This window comes from Camelina sativa, chromosome 5 (assembly GCF_030686135.1).
Source record: "Camelina sativa cultivar CO46 ecotype springtype chromosome 5, ASM3068613v1".
Taxonomy (NCBI): Eukaryota; Viridiplantae; Streptophyta; class Magnoliopsida; order Brassicales; family Brassicaceae; genus Camelina; species Camelina sativa.
In genome coordinates this window covers 8,509,878-8,530,725 of record NC_141884.1, presented here as the reverse complement: position 1 = coordinate 8,530,725, position 20,848 = coordinate 8,509,878, and the positions used below count along the sequence as shown (strand labels likewise).

Genomic DNA, 20,848 nt, shown 5'->3' with positions numbered 1-20,848 from the left:
CAAGTACTATCAGTTAGTCAATATCAAATATTTGATTCTATATGTTTTTTCACGTTATCTACGTTTGTTCTAGAATTGCGTGTGATTTTTTTAATATTCACAAATTTTCTTCGACTCGTTTTGCAATTTTATTCACTTCTTAGTTTGTTTTTTCTTTTTTTCTTCGGCTATCTGTGTCGTTCCTTTATAGGACAAAAGGCACGAACATTGCTTTAACTATAAAGTCGAAACCCAAGTGGGCTGTGGGGTTGTCTAATAAAGGTAAAATAAATAAAAAAATACTACTACTAGATTATATACGAAACAGTCATTTAATATATGCATAAATCTATCATATAGTATTAGTGAACGTTGTTAAAAAGTTGTTATAAATTAGATAACTCATCCGGCGAAGGCTTTTTTCACCTTGACTTCGTGTATCAATAATAATTTAACTCGATAAGTAAGAAACGCATATGTAAGTTTTTCTCATTTGTAACTAATGTAAAGGAAAAGTTATACATTGTTTTCGTTTGTAAAGCTTTTTTTAACATCCTGAATTTCAAATCAATCTAGCTCATGTATGTTTCAACGGATTAAAGTTTGGATCAAATGTACCGTGAATTGTGTTTTGTAACTTGAGAACATGCAGCAAGTTGAGAGAGTCAATATCATTTGGAATCATAAGGAAAAGACAGAAAGCAGATTCATGATATATAATTTGTAATCAAATGTTGAGCATAAATGATGGAGATTACTTCACGCTTGTAAATATATATATTTGATAAAGGTGAAAAACGTTCCAAAATTGTAACTTATATGACATTTCAAATGACTTTTCACGCTTGTATGATGTAAATATATACAATTTGTTTGATTTGACTGATCTTATATATGATTGTTCTAAGAAAAAAATAAAAAAATATGATAAGTTTGTAAGAGCATTGTATTCTGTAAAGTAAGATTAAGAATTAGTCATGATTTTTAGAAAGAGATAAGTTGTTATTTTAATATAACACCCTTCTATAGACAATATGCAGAAGAAACGACGTTAGTCTTTCTTTATTAAGATCATAACATACTAATAAAAGATAGTTTTGGTATATCATGTATGAACTAACATGATTACATGACATATCTGAAGTTAAGTAAGTGTTTATGAGTAAGACAGAAAAAAAAAACTCAGAATTTGACTAGTAATATTCCGGAACGATGGACAGTAGAAAATAACCTTAATTACATTTACATGCAAAACAGTAATAGTAAAATGACAGTTCTCTTTATTTATATATATATATATATATATATATATATATATATCACTAAAGATGATGAAATATTGAAATGACAACAAATCAGGTTGAATATAGTATATAAACTGTATATAATCATTTCACTGTTCTAAATTTTACCATTTACGCGAGGAGAAATGCTTGTGAGGAAAATTACTTACTAGTACTATTGAAAAAGTAAAAAAATACTAAAAAGAAAGGCTGTCGTTTTAGGGAGACAAAACGACAAGAGCGCGTGGATCAGGACACGAGCTTTTAATATTAATACGACACGTTGTTCAATGGGTTTTGCGGACCACCCGGATGTTTTACCCGTTTAGTGCAAGACACAAATTCCCTTTTCTCGCGCCTCTCTGTATTACTTCTTCTCTCACGCGCCCTTTCTCGCGCCTCTCTGTAAAACCTCTATAAATTAATAATGTTGGAACCAAAACATTTTATTAATTTATAGTGATATTAATTTATCTATAAATTAATAATTATTAATTTATACTATAAAATAATAATTATTAATTTATAGATATATTTTTAATTGTTTAAATTTTTAAAAATTATGAATTGAGACAATTTTAGCAAAATAAGATTAGATTTTCGAATGTTGTAAATATTATGGTTTAAGAATTGAATTTGTAATATTTAGAAAACATTATTAACAATTAATTACAAATACTATAGACAAATTGACTTATACACATGAAATACATAAATTTAAATTTATGAATAATATCAATTTTCCTATTTTAATAGTCTGTCAAATTATCAAATTGTAAATGATGCATATATAAAAATTGAAAACTTTAAAAATTAACTATTTTTATGATATGTTATAAAATATTTTAGAGATATAGTTATAGTTTGAAAATACAACATTACAGTTGTTCTATAGAAATGAGCTTTAAGAGAAATATACATTATTATATCACTATATATATATATATAAATTTACATGATTATTAATTTATAATATTATTGGGACTATATTTTACATGGAGATTTCAAAAAAATTATTATCTTATTATCTATTGAATTTTGTTAATTTTTACATTGGCCCAACTTGAAACCAACAAAATTTATTAATTTATAGTATTTATTAATTTATAGAGTTTTTAATTATTTCGTGGAAACCTATATATACTTACATCAGTATATATTATAAGTGACAATTAAATTTATTTAAACTTTCTGAACGAATCCACCAAAAAGTGATCCTGTTTTGTTTTCCTTTCATCGGTCACCGTGATCACATTTTCGTCAGTATTTTAATTTTTTTTTTTAAATCATTTATAAAGCAATATTTTGTTTCAGTGGAAAAATGATAAACGAGAGAAAACTGAAATAAAAGAATAGTGGTAGTGATAACTATACCCAAAAAAAGTAAAAATATTGTTTTTAACATGGTTTTCAAAATTGAAAATTATCAAAAGTTTAGAAAATCACATTATACAACGATAAGGAGTAATTACCAATCAAAACAGTTATTTAGATTGATACAACATTTATCAAATGCTTGAACTACATAAAGAAACACATATTGTTTTCACATAACAAGCTATAAAACTTCAAAAAAATTGATTATATTAGATTAAAATCAACTTTTTCTTTCTCCTATATTTTTTTTGAGAAAAGGTATAATAGCACTTTTCAATTTCTCTTATAATCTATACTAAATAAAAGTAGGAGCTATAAGCTTCTTAAGGTGTCCACCTAGGATTTAAAACCACAAATAGGAATTAGCAATTAACAATTTTTTAAACAATCTATCACTAATTAACAATTTTTTTAATTTCTAGAATTTCTATATTATTTAGATTTTTAAACGATCTATCATGATTTGACATGTCATTCATTAACATTTTTTAAAAATTTCAAGAATTTTCTATATTAAGAATTTTTAGAAAAAGGAAAATTTTAAATTTATGTAAATAAAAAAATTATGTACAACGTCCCACATCGGCTAGAAATTTTTTAGACAATGGTTTAGAACCAGTATAAATAATATAATATACTTCTAACAACGAATGAGCAGGAAAACTTGACTTATCAGGCGTCTAAGTTTAAAAGTTTTATTCGGTTTGATCCGGTTTTTAATTTGATCAAACTAAAACTTTGAAAAGTTTCAGAAAATATTATAATATTTAAAATTTTAAAAGTTAAATATTATAAATATTGAAACTTTTTAAAAGGTTCAAATATTATATTTTGAAACCTTTTAAAAGTTTTAAATGTTATAAATATTGAAACTTCTAAAAGTCGTAGCTTTTAAAAGGTTTCAAAATATTATAACTTTTGAATTTTTAGCTTTTAAAAGGTTTTTAAATATAATTTGTAAATTTTAAGAGTTTAAAATATTATAAAGTTTAAAATATAATTTGTAACTTCATAAAATGTTTTAAGATATTACAATTACTTAACCTCCATAGAAAGTTTAAAATATTATATCTATACTAATAAAAAGTTGAATCTATAAACTCCTAAAGGTGTCCATATATGATTTAAAACAACTGATAATAATTAGATATTTCACTAATTAACATTTTTGGAAATATAGTAGTAATCTATATTATTAAGATTTTTTAGAAAAAAATAAAATCTATAGAAATAAAAGAAATATGTACAATGTCCCACATCGGTTAGAAAATTTTAGACAATGGCTAAGAACCATTATAAATAAAACTAATATGTTTTAACAATAAATTAGCAAGAACCTTTATTTATTAGGTTTCCAAAATTTTTTTTATTTTTTTTTATTTTAACAAATTAAAAATTTTAAAGGTTTATATTTAAACTTTATAGAATGTTTAAAAATATTATAAATACCTCCATACAAAGTTTAAAATATTATAACTCTTTAAACTCTATAAATAGTTAAAGTGTCATAAATATTTAACTCTAAAAAAATAAAATATTACAAACATTTAAACTACATCTAAAGTTTAAAATATTTAATCTCTATTAAAAATTTAAAAGTTTAAGAATTACTAAATATTTTATATCAAAATTTTTTAATATCTTGAAAATATCTGACTTATCTCCGTTTGTGCTTTATGTCTTTTATGAGCTGTAAAACATGTTTTTGTGTATGACTTTACAGATGATTTGATATTTTTGCTGTAAATTTTTTAAGTTTAAGAAAGAAGAATTGATGTCACAAGACCTTGATTTGATGTTATTTGAGTTTAAAGAAGAAAGATCGGAAAGCACAAATATTGTTTTAACTATACATGTGTTTATATTACTTTCTCTGCAAGTAAGGATTTTGGTTCGACAAGTTTCAATACGTGTGGATCTAAAATCAAATAAGTATATGAATGAAATTATTAATAATTGGGTGCATGTGTTGACTATGCTGGTGTTCATGAATGGCACAAGTTTTATGAGAAAATAAATGATTTTGGTCTTGGAGTTTGATGGTTAACAAATTGTGTGGTAGTCGAAAAAAAGGTTTTTCAGTGGAAGAATGTGGAGAAGTAGACGAGGAAGAAGAGTATAATTAACGAGAACCGGACGGTAAAAGTAACGATGACAATCACCACAAAATTTGACAATAAATAATATAAAGAATAAGAAAATATTGAATAAAAAACACTAAAACATAGGTGGTAGCGATCAATTAAATATAAAAAAATGAGATAAATTCATGATTATAAAATTGTTTCGTTTTTCTGGTGGTCAAAAGAATAGTTTAGGATATGTGAGTCACCAGTTTGATCCGCCTTGCCTGGATATCGAGTTAAATTCATGACTTTTTGATCAGATTTGATTTTATAATACAACTGATAATACAACTGATTTTTATATTTTTAAAAAATCTGTATCTGAAATTTAATTTTTTCTTCAATACTAATTTCAATTTTTTTATAATATAATATTTTATTACCATCATCAACTATATATAATTTTTATCAATATATATCAAATAAACCCACGCGTAGTATGAGTTCAAAACCTAGTTTTTAAGAACAAATATAACAGTAAAACACTAGAAAATAAACTTTAAAACTTTAGACAAAATATTTAAATCACCGGTTCGAATGACAATTTGGGAAGAACTTTAAAATACTTTAACAGTAATTTGAAAAGATGTATGGGTTCAGATCCAAAACCTCTTAGTTATTAGTATAAAAAAAGAAAATCAAAAGACTAATATTTATGACATTCAAAATAAAATAAAATAAGCATAGTCACATAATGTTACTCTACATTTTCATCTCATTTTTTATATATTTAGTATATATTATATTAGTCATTTAGTCTTTTATAGTATAATTTATAATACGAAAGAGAAAGGGCATGAGATATTTTTTTCAATGACATGTGAAAGACGATTATACAAATTATATTTACAAAAAAAAAAAAAATACCGGTCAGTCTAAAAATTAAAAAGGTAAAAAAAAAAAAAATCACAAATAACTCAAATCATCAGCAGAGCCCAGGCGAGGCAAACGCCCCGACCCACCTTTCTTTTTCGACCCGTCAGCATCCGACCCGCCTCCACACACGAACGTACACTCCACACCACACAGATTACTGAAACACGAGAAAAGTCCGTTACCTCCTTCAGTGTGACGGCGATTATGCTTCTTCTTCACCGCCGGAGTTCTCTTCCTCGAGCTTTTCCCTCCACCTGTGTTTGCAACAACAATGGCACCACTTCCGACATCGCTGCTCTGATGACTCGATCCGAAATCGTAAAGCGGCGGAAGCTCCGTTCGCCACCGCTCCAGTTTCGATCGGAGACCTTCGATGTTGCTATCGTCGTCTAAGCTCCATTCACTAAGAATCGAGCTCTCTGTGTCGTTAGCTTGCGATCTCTCTTTCGCCATCTTTTGCGCTACTTCTGATGGCGACGGACCTAATTCCGATTCGGTTAAAATCGGTCGTCCTGCTAAATTAGATCTCATCGGAGTACCAAACTGTAGAGGCGATTTCATCGGTGTAGCCATGTAGTTAGATCGAATCGGAGTTGATCCGACGATGTTGGATCTTAACGGAGTCGAACCGAGGATGTTAGATCTCCTCGGAGTAGATCCAACGCCGACGGATCTCATCGGACTTGATGTAACCATATTAGATCTAATCGGAGTTGACGCGACGATGTTCGATCTCAACGGTGTTCCATGCCTCGACAAATACGGTGAAGCGCGGCTGCTGGTGCGGTCATAGTCTCTCGGCGGTCTTGGTTTTTGAATCATCGGCGTAGATCTTCTCGGAGTTTTGCGTGAACGGTCGTAGGAATGATAAGGTGACTCTTCGTATCTCTCTCTTTCACTTCTCGGTCGCATCACATTAGGGCTCTCTCTTGGTGATTGATCTATGAAATCAGGCTCGTATGGATCGTATCTCCGACTTGGAATCTTTGGTGATTGATAAGGTGGTACGTAATCAGTAGCATCGGAATCTGACGTCATAGAATCGTGTCCCGATGTTGTAGGTACAGTTTCCGATTCGCTGCTCATTAACGCACTCACTGGCTTCCTGTTAGTTACACGGCTCCGTTCTGCTCTGCTTAGAAGATCAGAAACAACCATTGAGCTCGTATCGCTCTTTGTACGACGGAGTATCGGTGGCTTCGAGACTACGGATTGGAACTGTTTTGAAGATGGAGAATGTGGATTCTTTGAGCTTCCTTTGAAGCTATTAAGATGCAAGTTCTGTAAATGTGGATCATCTTCTCCTAGCAAATCTCTGTAACCAACTGCAGATGAATCCATATTCGTGTAAAGCGGCATACTACGCATTGATCCGTCAAGTATTCCAACGCCGATGTTTAGTATTCCTTGAGGGCGACCTGATGGTCGACGAACTTGAAGCGCGACGAAACGCATTCCAGGAGGGGGTGTACGACGATACTCGTCGTTGCTTCGGTATCCAGGTCGACGATTTGGTGGGATTAGGTTGCTGATGAGGACACGGACTGTGCCAACGTGAACATCACGGAACCAATGTAAGCCGTAGATTTCGACGACGACAGCTGAAGTATCGGCGTAGAGGAAATCTTCGTTGACTCGGAAGACGAACTTGTCGTTCCAAGTTGGGTTTACACCACCAGTGTAATCTACGCGGGTGGTGAGTTTGCGTTCGGAGTGAACCCAAGCCACCGCGTAGGTCTTCATTTTACGTGAGAGAGGAGCTAGATCTTGGGCAGAGATTATGTTGAGCTCTAGTAATTGGAATGAAGGAAACATCGACATTGTTTGTTTGGGACACAATCAATGTGTGTTATTATTGTTCTTCTTTTTTGGTAATTAAGAAAAAAAAAGTGTGTTGTTCAAATCAGTCACATTTGATGGAATCAGGAGAATTGAAAGAACTATGGAATTGAAATGTGGAATTCTTGATTGGCCCCCTAAGGAGGGAACGATTCTCTATTGGATAGATCATCAAAGATTGTTATTCTTTGGTGGCAAATCCCCGAATGGAATGGATTAGGAATTAGCCATTGCTTCCTATCTCTTTTTTTTATTTTTACATGTTTTTTATTAACCTTTGAAGGAGAGAGAGGAGAGAGAGAAGAACGAGAGTCGATCTTAGGTTCCATATATGGGTTGGGTTGTGAAGAAATTGTGAGAGAGAAAGAGAAAATTAGGGGTTATGTGATAATCTTTAGTATAATTTGTAGAAGTTTGCTATATTAGGAGTTAATAGGATCGAAATTGTCAATTCTCAGAGATATCAGATATGAAGTATACTCTTAAATCTTATTAATGTACAACGATACGACAGACACCAGAGGCTAACTGTTTTCTTGAAAAGTGATTGACAGATAAATATTAGGGTAGAGAGGTTTCATCTGCATTATGTGAGTGTTGTTACGTCTACCACATTTTGAGAAGCTGTGTTATTTTTGGTAGCCCAAATGAGACAGTCATGGCCCAAATCCAATGTCATTATGATTGTGGTACATCACTACATCTGGTTAAGAGTCAAGTTGTTTTTTTAATGCCACACTCTGTGTGTCTCTCTGTCTCTAGTGATCGTGTGAGCCTTGTTCTCCGTTTTGGTAATGGTATGTAATCTGTGTGGCTGTATAAACGTAAATTCGTAATATGCTTGTTATATTAATACTTGTATTAAAGCAACAAATGGACCACCCTATCCGTATGCCCCATCACATAATATGCGATTAAATGTCAAAAACAATTACTGCAAGATTCATCAAAGCTTGTGCAGAGAGCAGCTGAGCAGGGTATTGATGTTTGATCCCAAAAGGTATCAATTTTTCTCTATTCCCAAAATCAGAAAAAGGCCTCGCTCACACACTTCTCCATGACATTTTTATTGAACAAAGTAATTAATATAGAAACATTAGTTTCACTCGACACCACATGATATTTACGATCATAACACACACACATTCAGAAGAACTACATACAATAAACCCGTGAAGTCAACTATTCATATTTCCAAATATTTTTTAAAGCACACGGTTATTTTTCTGACCAATAAAGAAATGTAGAAAATAAGATATTATGCAAATTGGCACAATCATACAAAAGGCGGTGGAATCCTACTCATTTACCAAGAAAACAAAATGAACACAAATAAAAATTTCCACGTTATATTTTATATCAATAAAGTGAACTTATCAAACGAGATTTTGATAACAAAAAAAGGTACCAAAACCAAGTTGGCAGAAGAAAACAAGTTGACAGAAACTCAAAAAGCAACGTAACAGGTCTGGAAAAAAACAAAATATCATTAAAACACACGAAAAGCAAACTGTATAACGTTATATTTGAACAAGAAAGTGTAATACGCAATGGTAAAAGATATATATTCAAGCTATATACTCAGCCAATATTATGTTAAAAAAACTACTATATTCACATCCATAGTAAGTACTAAGTAATGCTAGATTAGTAAGTAAACTGTAACCAGTTTAAGATTTAACCATATTTAAGCTAGCTTAGGTTCCTGCATATATAGTGCATTCCAATAGACATGCTTTAAAGGAAAAAAGCTGGAAATTAAGGATCTTGAGATGATAAAAAGGAATCATTTACATTTTTAAAACAAATTTGAAGTACTTTGTTGTCCCTCTTCTAACATTTTTTTTTTGATTTAATCCCACCACAATTTCCATCTACCAAAACTAATAAAAATAGAATAACAATTTCAAGAAAAAAAAAAATTAAAAATGGTGAATTAATTTGCATGCAACCTCGGAGTTCACATTAACTTTGTTGCCTCTATTTCCGGGTTTGGATTCAATTTGTTGTCTTCATCCTATTTATTTTCAATAATCTGCCAAAACAAAAACAAAAACAAAATAATTAGACTCAATCAATTTTGCATTTATTCTTATCATCCTCAACATGTGCATGTGTATATGCCCCTATTATATGCATGCACTTCCACACTAATACTATTAAAAATAAAATACAAAAAGGTGTGAAGATTTGGAACATCACATTCACATAGAAGAATCTTACAGCCAAATCCTAGATATCAACATTTTATAAAAAAAAAAAAAAAAAAACACTGACTAAATCTTTGTTTTGGCAATAAGTAACATAACATCATAAACAAATAATAATCCCGTATGCTACTTGCATGTATGCATGAGAGTGTATATAATAATAAATACTATAAATTAGTAGAGAAAAAGAAAAGAAAATTAAATACCGTCGTATTTCTTCTTCATCAAGTTTTTGACGAAAAGCAAACAAATGATAAGGAAACCAACACCAGCTGTTCCTCCTACTATTATTGCCACCGTTTTCCCTGTTGTTCCTGTTTTTTTCATCCATCCATCAATCTTTTTATATAGTAGTATAAAATCTTGTTATCTTTATGACAATAATTTCCTAAAGTTTTACACTAATCTTCTTTTTTTCTGCTATTAGTAAGTGAATACTCGAAAGAGTAATTTTGTTACGAAAGAATAAAAACAGAATGTTAAAACTTGAAACAAAGGAAAAAAGAGCAAACAAACAAATCTCAGTTGGAGCCTGAAAACGATAGAACAAGTTTCACACTATACGCTTTTTTTAAAATTAAAGTGAATATATAGTCAAATAAAAAATATCTATATACTTTTGAAATTTCGAGATTTTCCAACAAATTTAAAAACATTACTTTCGTAATTTCCCAAAACTGTAAAAAAAAAAAAAAAAGAAGAAATGATTTTTTTTTTTACCTGAAGAAGAAGAAGAAGAAGAGGAATAAGAAGAAGAGCCAGAGCTAGGATAAAGAGAAGACCTCTTGGGAGCACCATTTGGGTAGTAACTATAACCTATAAAACACTTGTGCAGATATATCTGACCCGACACTGAGCTTCCACACTCCACCTGAGCTCTCTGCAACGCGTTTTTTATGCACCCGCTACAATCCGAGCCCCCTACGTCGCCTTCGCATTGTCCCAAAACGTAAACCGATTCGTACGTTGTAGCGAAAAAGCCGTTACCTTGAACGACGCCGTTTTGCATCACCCCGAACGCTGTGTTTCTCCTCTCCTCGAATCCTGTTCCGGCGGCGTTGTTCTTCCCACATGTCTTAAATATCATCTCCATCCCTGCCAAAAACAGAGAAACAGAGACTGTGTTTTTTAAACCGGATTTTAAAATTATTCACTTCTCGGTTCGGTTTTGTGGTTAACCGAAACTAATCCGATAACCCAGTTTGGTTTTAACTAAAATCAAACAGCAAAAACCCAATCATTTTCACTTACTGAACTGGTGAAATCTAAGACTAAACCAACAAATTTCACTTGTTAAATCAGAACCGATATTTTTACTGGCTATTTAATCACGGTTTGGTTTTACTATCGACACAAAATCAACTCTTTGAACCGAAAAAATCTCATGCTTCTTCTTCAGTTCATGAAAACCGGTTCTGGTTTAACAAACGTGAAAATACAAAATTAAAAAGGTCAAAAAGCCAAATCTTTTCACTGTTGAACCGGAGAAACCTCAGATGCTTAATCCGGTTCACTCAGGAACTCGCATTCCGGTTAAGGAAATCAAAAATTGAGCTTAAACCGGGGGAAAGAGGTGTATTACTATTTACCTGAAATCTGGGCAAAGCCAGAGACTTCGTAGAGAAGATAACAGCCGGAAAGCTGAATCCTAGAAGCAATGGTTTTGCCACAGAGCTTACCAGAGAGAACAGGAAGACGACGAACACAGTTGTAACAGTCGTTGTTGCTCAAGTCACCTCTACACTGGAAAAGACCAGTGATGCTAGACTGGCTCGATGCTCCAGTTGTGGTTTTGTAGAATCTTGTTTTCGCTGATTGAGTGACCAATGAGCCATACATTGCAGAGAGAGCTTGTGAGTATGGATCTGGTAGTTTCTGTCTTGAACAGCCTTTGTAGATTAGGTTTGTGTACTCTGGTGAAGAAGATTTTGCTAGCTTGAGATCTGAGAACAGAGCCATGGAGAGTATGATGATGATGCATAGTGACAAGACCTGCTTCACTGTAGAAATAACCATTTTTTCTTTTTGTTTTTGTGGAAGAAAAAGAAACTTTTGGGTTTTAGAATCAAATCATTTTGTTTGTTGTAGAGAGTTAGTAAAGAAGAAGAGGTTTTTTTTTTTTTTTTTGGGAGGAAAAGATTTTATGTGAATTTTGAGATATGAAGGGGGGGGGGGGGGGGGGGGGTAATGAGAAAAGATTGAATCTTTTGTGTGTTTTTGGAGTTTAACTATTTTTGGGGGTTTATGAAATTCTGTGTTTGGTGGCTCAGTAAAAGCTCTTTAATTTTGCAGCTTCTGTGTTTTTCTGAATTTTGGTTTTTAATGGTGAAAGAGAGAGTTCTTTTTTTATTTTTTTTTTAGGGGAAGGCTTTGTGTGGATGACCACTCTTTTCTTTCCTCTCTCTAGATATGTGGAAGAAATAAAATATATAAAATAAAATAAAAAGAGATTAGGATTAGAGATAAGAGTAGAGACTATAAAGAAGAGAGAGCGCAATTTTGTTTTTCTTACCTTATTTTAATAAATAATCAAACACACTTCTTCATCCACCACTGACCAGTCTCTAAAGCCAAAGTACAGTGAGTTTGGTGTTGTTGCAGGCTTTTCAGTAAATCCAAATAACACACCATTCATTATTTCTGATTATTAAGTTTTACTTGCTTTGTTTTACTTGCTCTTCTAATCTAAATAAACTAGCCTTCTTTTAGCACCTGATTTAAAAAGGGAATTCATGTCTACTAATTTTAAGTATCTACTCTTACTATATACTCTTTTTGTTTTATTTCAGTTGGTTGTTTTGAAATGAAACCAAAGAGTAGTTACTTTAAAGGGAATTAGTTAGTTTTACGAAAATGTGTATCCATATATTTATTCTCCATAATTAGTTCTAGCCCCTATATGTACATAGACCTTTTTTTTTTTGGTTACAGTTCAATAAAGAAAGCATTTCACAACAAAACATTCTTTCAGAATTTATAAGAAACACGTGGTTATTATATCTCTTAAACCAAAATTTCAATAATGGAACAATAAAGAAAAGGGAAGGGCATGATTTGTATAGATCTTGATACCAAACATACTAACATCTTTTCAGGAATGAAACTAACTAATCATGGAATTGTCAAAAGGAATCAGATATACGTTGCAGAAAATGTAAATATTGTGCACTGTTATTTATTGACCAAGGTTATTTTGTTTGACCAAGTACAGTCAAAGCTTTTCTTTTACGTTTTTTAATTGACATTTTAAGTGTGTCCCTCATCTCTCTGTCTCGCACCTTGACTAACAGTCTTCCATATCGTATCTTATTAATTATTTCGCGTGACGATGAAATCTTTACGGAGACCAGAAAATGTCATTTGTTCTATATGGGAGATGGGAAATTAGCAGCAAATAAGCAAACCCCCTTTGTCTAACACAGAGCAAATTGTACCAAATCTGGTTTATCGATTTTGGCTCTACAGTAATGCCTTAATTTGATTTAGCTTCGATCATTGGCAACAGAAAGAACACATTTGCCATATGGTACATGTTTTGAAGGTACAAAGAGAGATTAGAAGAACCTATAAGATAGAGAAACGGAATAAGAAAACTCAAGTGACGGGCGGGTGGAATTTCAAGAAGTATCGAAGAAGATCACCCCATCACAACTCACTAAACGACCCGCACCGTAAAAATTCTCCCTATGGCTGCAAATACTGTAAGATACAACAGAACTTGAGAGATTAGACATGGAATTTGTTGAATTGGTTTTTACGGATTCTTCACTGGTCTTGCGCAGAATCGTCATCGGCATTGGCTTTTTCGTTACCAGGAAGACCAAATATCCGTAGGTTATGGTCCATCGAACCAACTGCAACGTATTGTGCATCTGAACCAAACTTCACACACGTAGCTTTACCTGCAAGTATAAGGGTTCTGGAATTAGGAACACTACCGCTATATGACCATTGAAGGAGTTTAGGTAAAGGATTTTACCAGTGCCGGAGAGATCTGGGAGTGTCTTGATAAGGTTCCATTCTGCTTTCACACTTGCCGTCTGGTACACTCTGCAGCCACAACACAAAATACATTTTCCTGAATTAGATATATCCAGCATGCAGGTTATCGAGCTTGGTCTCTTAATATTTTCTTAAACTGAGCTTCGATGCTTTGATCAACTATTCTCAAACGTGTAATTCACCTGATATCTGATGCAGCAATACCGAGATAAGATCCGCTAGGGTCAAACTCCACTGCACAAAAGAAAAAGTATCTTTACTCAAGCTATCTTATACATGAAGATTCCTTTATCAACAAAACGACTGTAGCGGATACGGTAGTTTTATACCAGAGTTTGCATCTGCCGATAAAAATGATTTGAAGTTCCTCAACTTGCGCAGGTCCCACAACCTCACACCATCCTCCGCAGCAGTCTATCCATTCCCCAAACAAAAAGAAAATCATTCGAGTAAGCAGAACTGTAGTAGTATTCTCACTCCTCCTAGTTGTTCAAAGTACTTACCGCGAGGAAATAACCATTTTCAGAGAAAGATATAGCCGTAACTTCCCCGGTGTGTCCATCAAACTTAGCAACATTCGCCTATTATTTAACACAAAAATGAAATTATAATGACGAACACTGTACGTAATTAGTGATTTTAAGAGGCAATATAGGCTGGAAGGGCAGAGTTTGTACCTGACTTTTAACATCCCAAATCTTAACAACAGACTGAGATGTACCAGTTCCGAGAATGAGACCATCGGGATGGAATGCAGCAGCCGTGTAACCCACCTTCTGTGAATTATCCGATTCTGATACCTGAAAGAACACAAGAAATATAAAATGGCTCATATTAGGAAAAGACCGTGTACTCTAAACATACACTGACCTAAGGATTAGCTCATATGACAGTGCCTATGAAGACTGTGTTTCTAGTGGATATAAATAATTATTTCTGTAATATATCATACAGGCAAAGCTAGAAAAGAAGACAGGTAATAGTTAATTTTTTAAGGCTTTAGGAACCTTTGAAAGGCATGAGCCAGAGGACAGATCGTAGAAGCACCATGTACTATCAAGGGATGCCGACACAAAGTATTTATTTGTGGGGTGCACAGTTACAGCTTGAACCTGAAAATAGCATCATTGCCTAAAGTAAACAAAAATTATATGAATAAGGAAAGTGCAACGGACTATGAGAGTTCTTCAAACTCATACTTACCTCTGCAGAGTGATCATTCAACGTTTGCCCACAAGCATAATTTCCATCCCCAGAATCCCGCCAGATACGGACTGTCTGCAGGTCAGTCACTAATTTAGTAATAAATATACCTATCAAACAATTGGTGATGTATATCCTCTGAGAAAAACAGAGTATCCAACAAATCGCAAAGGTTTCTGGTATGAGTGATCAAAACGTCATTCATAACTCGCAGTGAACCAAAGTTTTTCAAAGATAGCATTATGACATCTACAGAATAAGACAAGATCTCATGGCTACTAGTTATCTTTTCACTTCAAATAAACAAATGTATCTGCCAGCTACCACTATTCAAAACAGAGGCAATACACAACGTGGGATTACAAATTTTCCTACAGAACTAATGACCAGGCACTATTCATAAAAAATTGATACTATGGATATAAAGTTTGTAAACGTATATTGAATTACCTTGTCAGCAGAAGCAGTCAAAACAAGATCAGCGTCACCAACAAATTTTACGCTTGTAACCTATAAAAGGGTCAACACATATCAAGCACCGAGCTACATGAAAAGATAAAGCAAAAATCTAAGGCAAAAAAGTTAGAAACCTTCTTCGAGTGACCAGTCAGTGTTGACAGGATTTTTCCAGAAGGACGATCAAAGAGAACAGCAGTTGCATCAACTCCTCCAGTAGCAATGACATCCTGGTTACCAAATTAAGAATACTGAGAGGTAAACTTTTACACCAGAACTAGTGTAGGGGAATATCAAAGGAATGCAAAGAATCACTGGTCGTAATCATACACAGCGTATTGGTATGTAGGAGGCAAATAAAAATATTATGCAACAAAACAATGATATGACCATTCCCCAACCAGGGAATCAAGGCTGTATACAAATAATTTATCATAGACGTTTGCCAGTAGGCTATCACATGCTATGGCAGTGTCTTCCAAAAACAGAAGATAATAAGTATGAAGTGATGTAATAAGAAGACGTTCGATGACAAACCTTAGAATGTAGAATGTCCATCGAACAAATGCCTGGTTTGTTGGTCTTGTGAAGTGGGTGGCTTGATAGCTGCGTGAACTTCTCCAAAGCATCTATTGAAGCCAATGTTTGAGGAATCTACAGAAAATGATAAAACTATCAAGACAGCAGGAACCAACGCAAGAAAAAGAAAAAACACAAAACCAGGCAGGAGGCAGCAACGTTTTCCTGTTAAGTTTTAAACGCATCCTAGTATCTAAATATATATTTTGAATAAGATAAATCATAAGCCTCAACTACCACATTTGACTTCTATAAACAAGAAAGGAATAAACAAAAGAAGCAAGAAGTCAAGTCTGGACTTTCAAATGCATGTTCAAAGATAAATGAGAATCTATATGCAGTACCTGTCGCTTTTTGCGCTTCTGAGAAAGAGCAGCATTACAATCAGTCAATTCCGTGATGATTTCAGCTGAAATTCCAGGACACAATTTCTTCGCATCAGAACCCAGGTCTTCATCACCTGCAGCTATTATACAACAAACGAGCATAGTAACATGTTACAAGAGGGATAACTAACTAGCCAAAACAGTTTAGATTATAAAGTTGTACAATCATACCTCGTTTACCATTACTTAGAGTAGCATTAGCTGTCACAGCTTCAGGGGCCGCAGGTATATGTCTTTCAACTTCTGCAAGCAATTGGCGTGCTTCGTCTCTTTCTTTCTTAAGTCTAGCAATCACACGACAGGCAGAATCATGCTGCAAACAGAGGGTAAAATTATCCCATGAATAGACCAAATGGATGAAGAAGAATAAAATAAGGGTAAATTAATTGACCATGGAAATCATAAACTGGTGGCACAAACACAAAACCAAAATTACCTGATACAAGGCATGACTTAGCTCTTGCCTTGCAGTATGTAGTTGTTGTTCCAGCGCATAATTTGATAGCATCAAACCGTCCCATTCCTAGAAGTGCAAAAACGAGAAACTTCTCACGCAATTACTTTAAATAAATCAACCTAACTAATGAACAACTTCTCTTGACTAGCACACAGAAAACGAGTAAATGATCAGCGTAATAACTGTGCTAAAGAGTAGATGCCAATATGTTCAGTTAACAAAATCTTGTACAATTACAATAACCAACCTTGGAAAATTTATTCTAAGTCAATCAACCAATCTCTACATGACCAATAAGAGAAACAGGGACATATTTTCATAGTGAAGCTCCCATTAAAAAACAAGTAAAATGCCGAGAGAAAAGGCCAGAACAAAGCTGCAAAACAATCAAAAGCTTACATTCTGAAACGTTCCGAGCATTCCAGGGATGCTAGCTGTCTGCAATGTTTTCGGCTTTATGATCTGCACAATGATCAAACGAAATTAGAACAGCTTAAACAAATTTCTTCAACAGTTCTCAGCATCAGATTATATAAAGAAATTAAACTACCTCCCCAGTTTTGATGGGAACAATGTCATCAATGGTAAGAGGTTCACCAGTAACCGGGCACTTCCCATAATCCTACAGTGGGAAAAGAACTTATAAGGAAGCATTACAAGGTGGAATGATAAATTGAAAGAGCTCCCACTGGAGATATATAGTTTACAGATACACACATCCAGAAACTTAAAGGTACAGAATCAATGATTGGATAAGAATCTTGTAAGTTCTCAAAAAGAGTATATAAACCAGGTGAAATTAATAAATCTAAGAGAAAACAAGATGAAATAAAATCCGAATCTCACTACTAATCCCCAAAAGTGCAAATTCACCGAAATTCTCAAAGTTTACACACTGCTAACTGAGTAATAAACCAACCGAACATCACACAAATTGCTAGAAATCTTCCGGTGAGAACAGGAAACGAGGCAAGTTTAGAAATCGACAGTTTCAGAAATCCGAGCTTACCGATATATGCCTTTCGATTAATCGTCTCTCGAAGAGCAAACCAGACTTCGTCGAAACCACTGGCTCCGCGGGAACTTCTCCGGAAACTGCAAGAACACAGTGCCGCCACCAACGTCAATTACAAAAAAAAAAAACCCTAAATCGGCATATTGTGACAGAAAAACAAAAAAAGAGAGGCGAATAAAAGCTTTACTTGCACAGTTCATCGTAGAGAGAAGGAGTAATACGACGAAGTAAGGTGGACGTAGTAGAACTCCCTCTGAAGTGGGGCGGAGCTAGCTAGGGTTTTATCTTCTCCGGTCCGGCGCTACAAGGAAAAAATGCGGAAGCCGGGAAAATAGTTGAAGAGAGAGAGAGAGAGAGAATAAGCTCAACACTCTTCTTCAGTTTGTTACTAGGGATTTGGGCCTTTTTAACATCCCTCTTTTATATTTGGGCTTTTATTTCGATCTAAGTCGGTCCGGATATAACATTAACGACCACGTTTATGAAAATGTTTAAATCCACATATATACAGTAACTCTACAGTAAAATCTCTATAAATTAATAGAACTACTATATCTTACTAATCTTGTTATTATCTAAATTGAGGGGAAAAAATCTATTGATTTATTAAAGTATTAATTTGTTACCTGTTAATTTATAGAGGTTATATTGTATATTGGAGTTCTTAATTCTTAAATCTTAGATGTTAGATGGGTTTAATAAAAATCAAAATAAAATTAACTATTATATTTTTAAAAGATGATTTCTTTCATTTTTGGTAATAAGAAAATATATAGGAAGTCAAACAGAATGGAAGAAAAAAAAAGCATTGCAAAATAAAGTATCAGCAAAACAGAATGGAAAATAAGCAACTTACTATGAAAGTTGTTCAACTCTCTCCATATGAGTAACGCAGTGGAGTGCCACATATCAACCCAAATTAAAAACACCTAAATTAAAAACAAACATATTTAAAATTAAAGAGGAATCTGAAACATCTTACATGTCTTTTATTCTTTTTCATATCACAAACAATTTCAATATTTATATAAGAAATCTATAGAGACTTAGAACATGTTGATGTATTCTTTAAGTAAGTAGATGCATCACCAAAAGATAAAGATGTATCGAGAGTAAAACCAAAGATTGAAGAAAATGAATAGCTAGATAGAATGGAAGTTTTCTATCTTAATTATAACCATTAAAGAGTTAACCAAATTGCATAAAAATATTTTTGATAAAAGAGAATTTGAGAGTCCCATGGTATTTAGTTGAGAAACTTAAATACAAATATATCTAAATATCTAAGTTTTAGACAAGAATTGTAGGATGTTTAAATGTTTTTATTTACCAATCAAATGTGCAAATGGTATGGTTATTTTACTTCCTAAAAAAAAATATGCTAATAGTTTTCTTTTACAAAAATCACTTTAGAATGAAATTTAGCTTTAAACAAAATTTAGTATTTTTTGCCTCCTCACTAAAAAATCTTAGTTTTATTTATTAATATATAGTAATTTTTAATCTTTCAAATGTGAAAAAATATAAAAAGCAAAGAAAGTATTGTAATAAATGTATAATAGATATAGTGGGGGTACTCATCTAGTTATATTGATAAGAGAAGCAATACTAACCTACTAAATGACTAAAGGGTGCGAGTATGAGTCTGGTTGGACGAATCACACACTATAGTGATATGCACTACTCTCTAACTTTATCCCATTTAAAGGGATACATATCAAATTTATCAAGAGTAAATTATCATAAAAAAATTTGTTAGAAACTATATTCTAATTAGTAGAAAATATCATTTTAACATATAGTGCTATTAGGAGCTAGTAATGTGTGGTTATGAAACAAACTCATTTTTCTCGTGATCAATTGATCATGTCACTGTCGATGGAACGAGAGCTTCAAGCTGCCAGTCGGAAGAAGCAGAACGAGCAAAAAACATTGATCAATGAGGATAAGTTCAGTTCGTTTTTAGCAGCCATATCTCGTATCTTATTTATACAATATACTAACCAATAACGACATTTTCTTACTACAAATAAAACTCAACTATCTGATAAATAGGTCGTATATAAATATATATGTTACGAACGATAAGGCAATAAGTGATATATATATATATATATGGTTGATCGTTTTGGTATATATTGCTATGAATTCAATAAAAAGTACCTTTTTCCATTTTGTATATAAATTTAGTTTCGATGTCTAAAGATAGGACGATGCGGGTACCATTTTGAGCACGATAGATGTGTCCTTTCTATTTGCATAAAAGTTATATTCTTAGGATCCAAAGATGAAAGCGAACTCTCATACAAATACAATTCCCACCAAAAAAAAAAAAAAAAAGATATAAGATTCATGAAGAAAATGTATTATACATATTCAAACCATGATGAAATCCAAAATTATTCATTTTAATTTTCTAAATACCCATACAAAATCAAAATTAAAGTAGTTTGAAGTAATAATGACATATATACTATAGTTCAAATACGTATGACGTTTTCTTTTTTTTGCTTCTAATGTTAAGTTATACGTACGTAAAAACGTTTGAGATGATATACTTAACATAGCTGATATCTTTCTTGTGGAAGTGGTGGTCGCTTTCTATTTGGATAATGCGTGTGCATATATTGGATCAGACTTTAGACGAAGATGGTCATATCTTCAAAGTATCAATTCATCAAATCAGCTTTGATCGTAAGCTGTTCCATTTTTCATCTTCGCTTCGTTTACTTCTCCGGTTCTCCCTATAAACAATTTATTTATTGCGCTTCTCGTGATCCCAAATTAGAAAATTTTGTACACAGATAATCCTTAAATTTGTCTTAACCGCTCATACGTACATGTATAGTTGTGTAGTTTAAGCTCATAATTAAAATTCCGTTAATATCGCATATATGACAACGTTAAATTTGTGCAGACGACTTAAGAGTAACTAGATAGACTCGTGACAATGATTTTTAAATGCTAGACAGACTTTTGTGACCAAAGTAAGATACTCTGACAGACGATGTTGATGTCTCATGATTATAACAAATAAAAAGATAAGATATGTTTTTTCTT

At 32.7% G+C, this 20,848-nt stretch overlaps 3 protein-coding genes across 4 annotated transcripts; all 3 read right to left on the bottom strand.

Moving 5' to 3' along the window:
* Positions 1–5,557: 5,557 nt before the first annotated feature.
* LOC104786242 (uncharacterized) lies at positions 5,558–8,310 on the bottom strand. Its single transcript, XM_010511603.3, has one exon. It carries the CDS (start codon positions 7,460–7,462, stop codon positions 5,672–5,674), a length of 1,791 nt encoding a protein of 596 aa, XP_010509905.1. The 5' UTR covers positions 7,463–8,310; the 3' UTR covers positions 5,558–5,671.
* Positions 8,311–9,253: 943 nt separating this feature from the next.
* LOC104786241 (plasmodesmata-located protein 3) lies at positions 9,254–12,227 on the bottom strand. Its single transcript, XM_010511602.2, has 4 exons — positions 11,280–12,227; positions 10,411–10,785; positions 9,897–10,004; positions 9,254–9,515 (listed from the first exon to the last, which is right to left on the bottom strand). Exons 1-4 carry the CDS (start codon positions 11,704–11,706, stop codon positions 9,508–9,510), a joined length of 918 nt encoding a protein of 305 aa, XP_010509904.2. The 5' UTR covers positions 11,707–12,227; the 3' UTR covers positions 9,254–9,507.
* An 847-nt stretch (positions 12,228–13,074) lies between these two features.
* On the bottom strand, positions 13,075–18,265 carry LOC109124591 (pre-mRNA-processing factor 19 homolog 2). Of its 2 annotated transcripts, none has more exons than XM_010511601.3 (18): positions 17,976–18,265; positions 17,783–17,868; positions 17,324–17,395; positions 17,173–17,235; positions 16,753–16,839; positions 16,488–16,629; positions 16,275–16,396; positions 15,889–16,005; positions 15,486–15,581; positions 15,346–15,405; positions 14,896–14,970; positions 14,700–14,804; positions 14,370–14,492; positions 14,196–14,273; positions 14,022–14,106; positions 13,875–13,926; positions 13,670–13,740; positions 13,075–13,592 (listed from the first exon to the last, which is right to left on the bottom strand). In XM_010511601.3, the coding sequence occupies exons 1-18, from the start codon at positions 17,986–17,988 to the stop codon at positions 13,456–13,458; spliced, it is 1,584 nt and encodes a 527-aa protein (XP_010509903.1). In that variant the 5' UTR covers positions 17,989–18,265; the 3' UTR covers positions 13,075–13,455. The 2 variants fall into 2 exon arrangements, with proteins under 2 accessions (XP_010509903.1, XP_019101331.1); XM_019245786.2 differs by having other exon boundaries at positions 16,275–16,390; positions 17,976–18,179.
* Between the last annotated feature and the right edge of the window lie 2,583 nt (positions 18,266–20,848).

Excerpts from the sequence above, each read along its gene's own strand:
- LOC104786242 (XM_010511603.3), bottom strand. The coding sequence starts at position 7,462 with ATGTCGATGTTTCCTTCATTCCAATTACTAGAGCTCAACATAATCTCT.
- LOC104786241 (XM_010511602.2), bottom strand. The coding sequence starts at position 11,706 with ATGGTTATTTCTACAGTGAAGCAGGTCTTGTCACTATGCATCATCATC. Across the intron at positions 10,786-11,279 it reads TGGCTTTGCCCAGATTTCAG|GGATGGAGATGATATTTAAG; the intron begins GTAAATAGTAAT and ends TGTTTTTGGCAG. Across the intron at positions 10,005-10,410 it reads TTCTTCTTCTTCTTCTTCAG|GAACAACAGGGAAAACGGTG; the intron begins GTAAAAAAAAAA and ends TGAAAAAAACAG.
- LOC109124591 (XM_010511601.3), bottom strand. Across the intron at positions 16,006-16,274 it reads AGAAGCGCAAAAAGCGACAG|ATTCCTCAAACATTGGCTTC; the intron begins GTACTGCATATA and ends CATTTTCTGTAG. Across the intron at positions 13,741-13,874 it reads ATTGCTGCATCAGATATCAG|AGTGTACCAGACGGCAAGTG; the intron begins GTGAATTACACG and ends TTGTGGCTGCAG.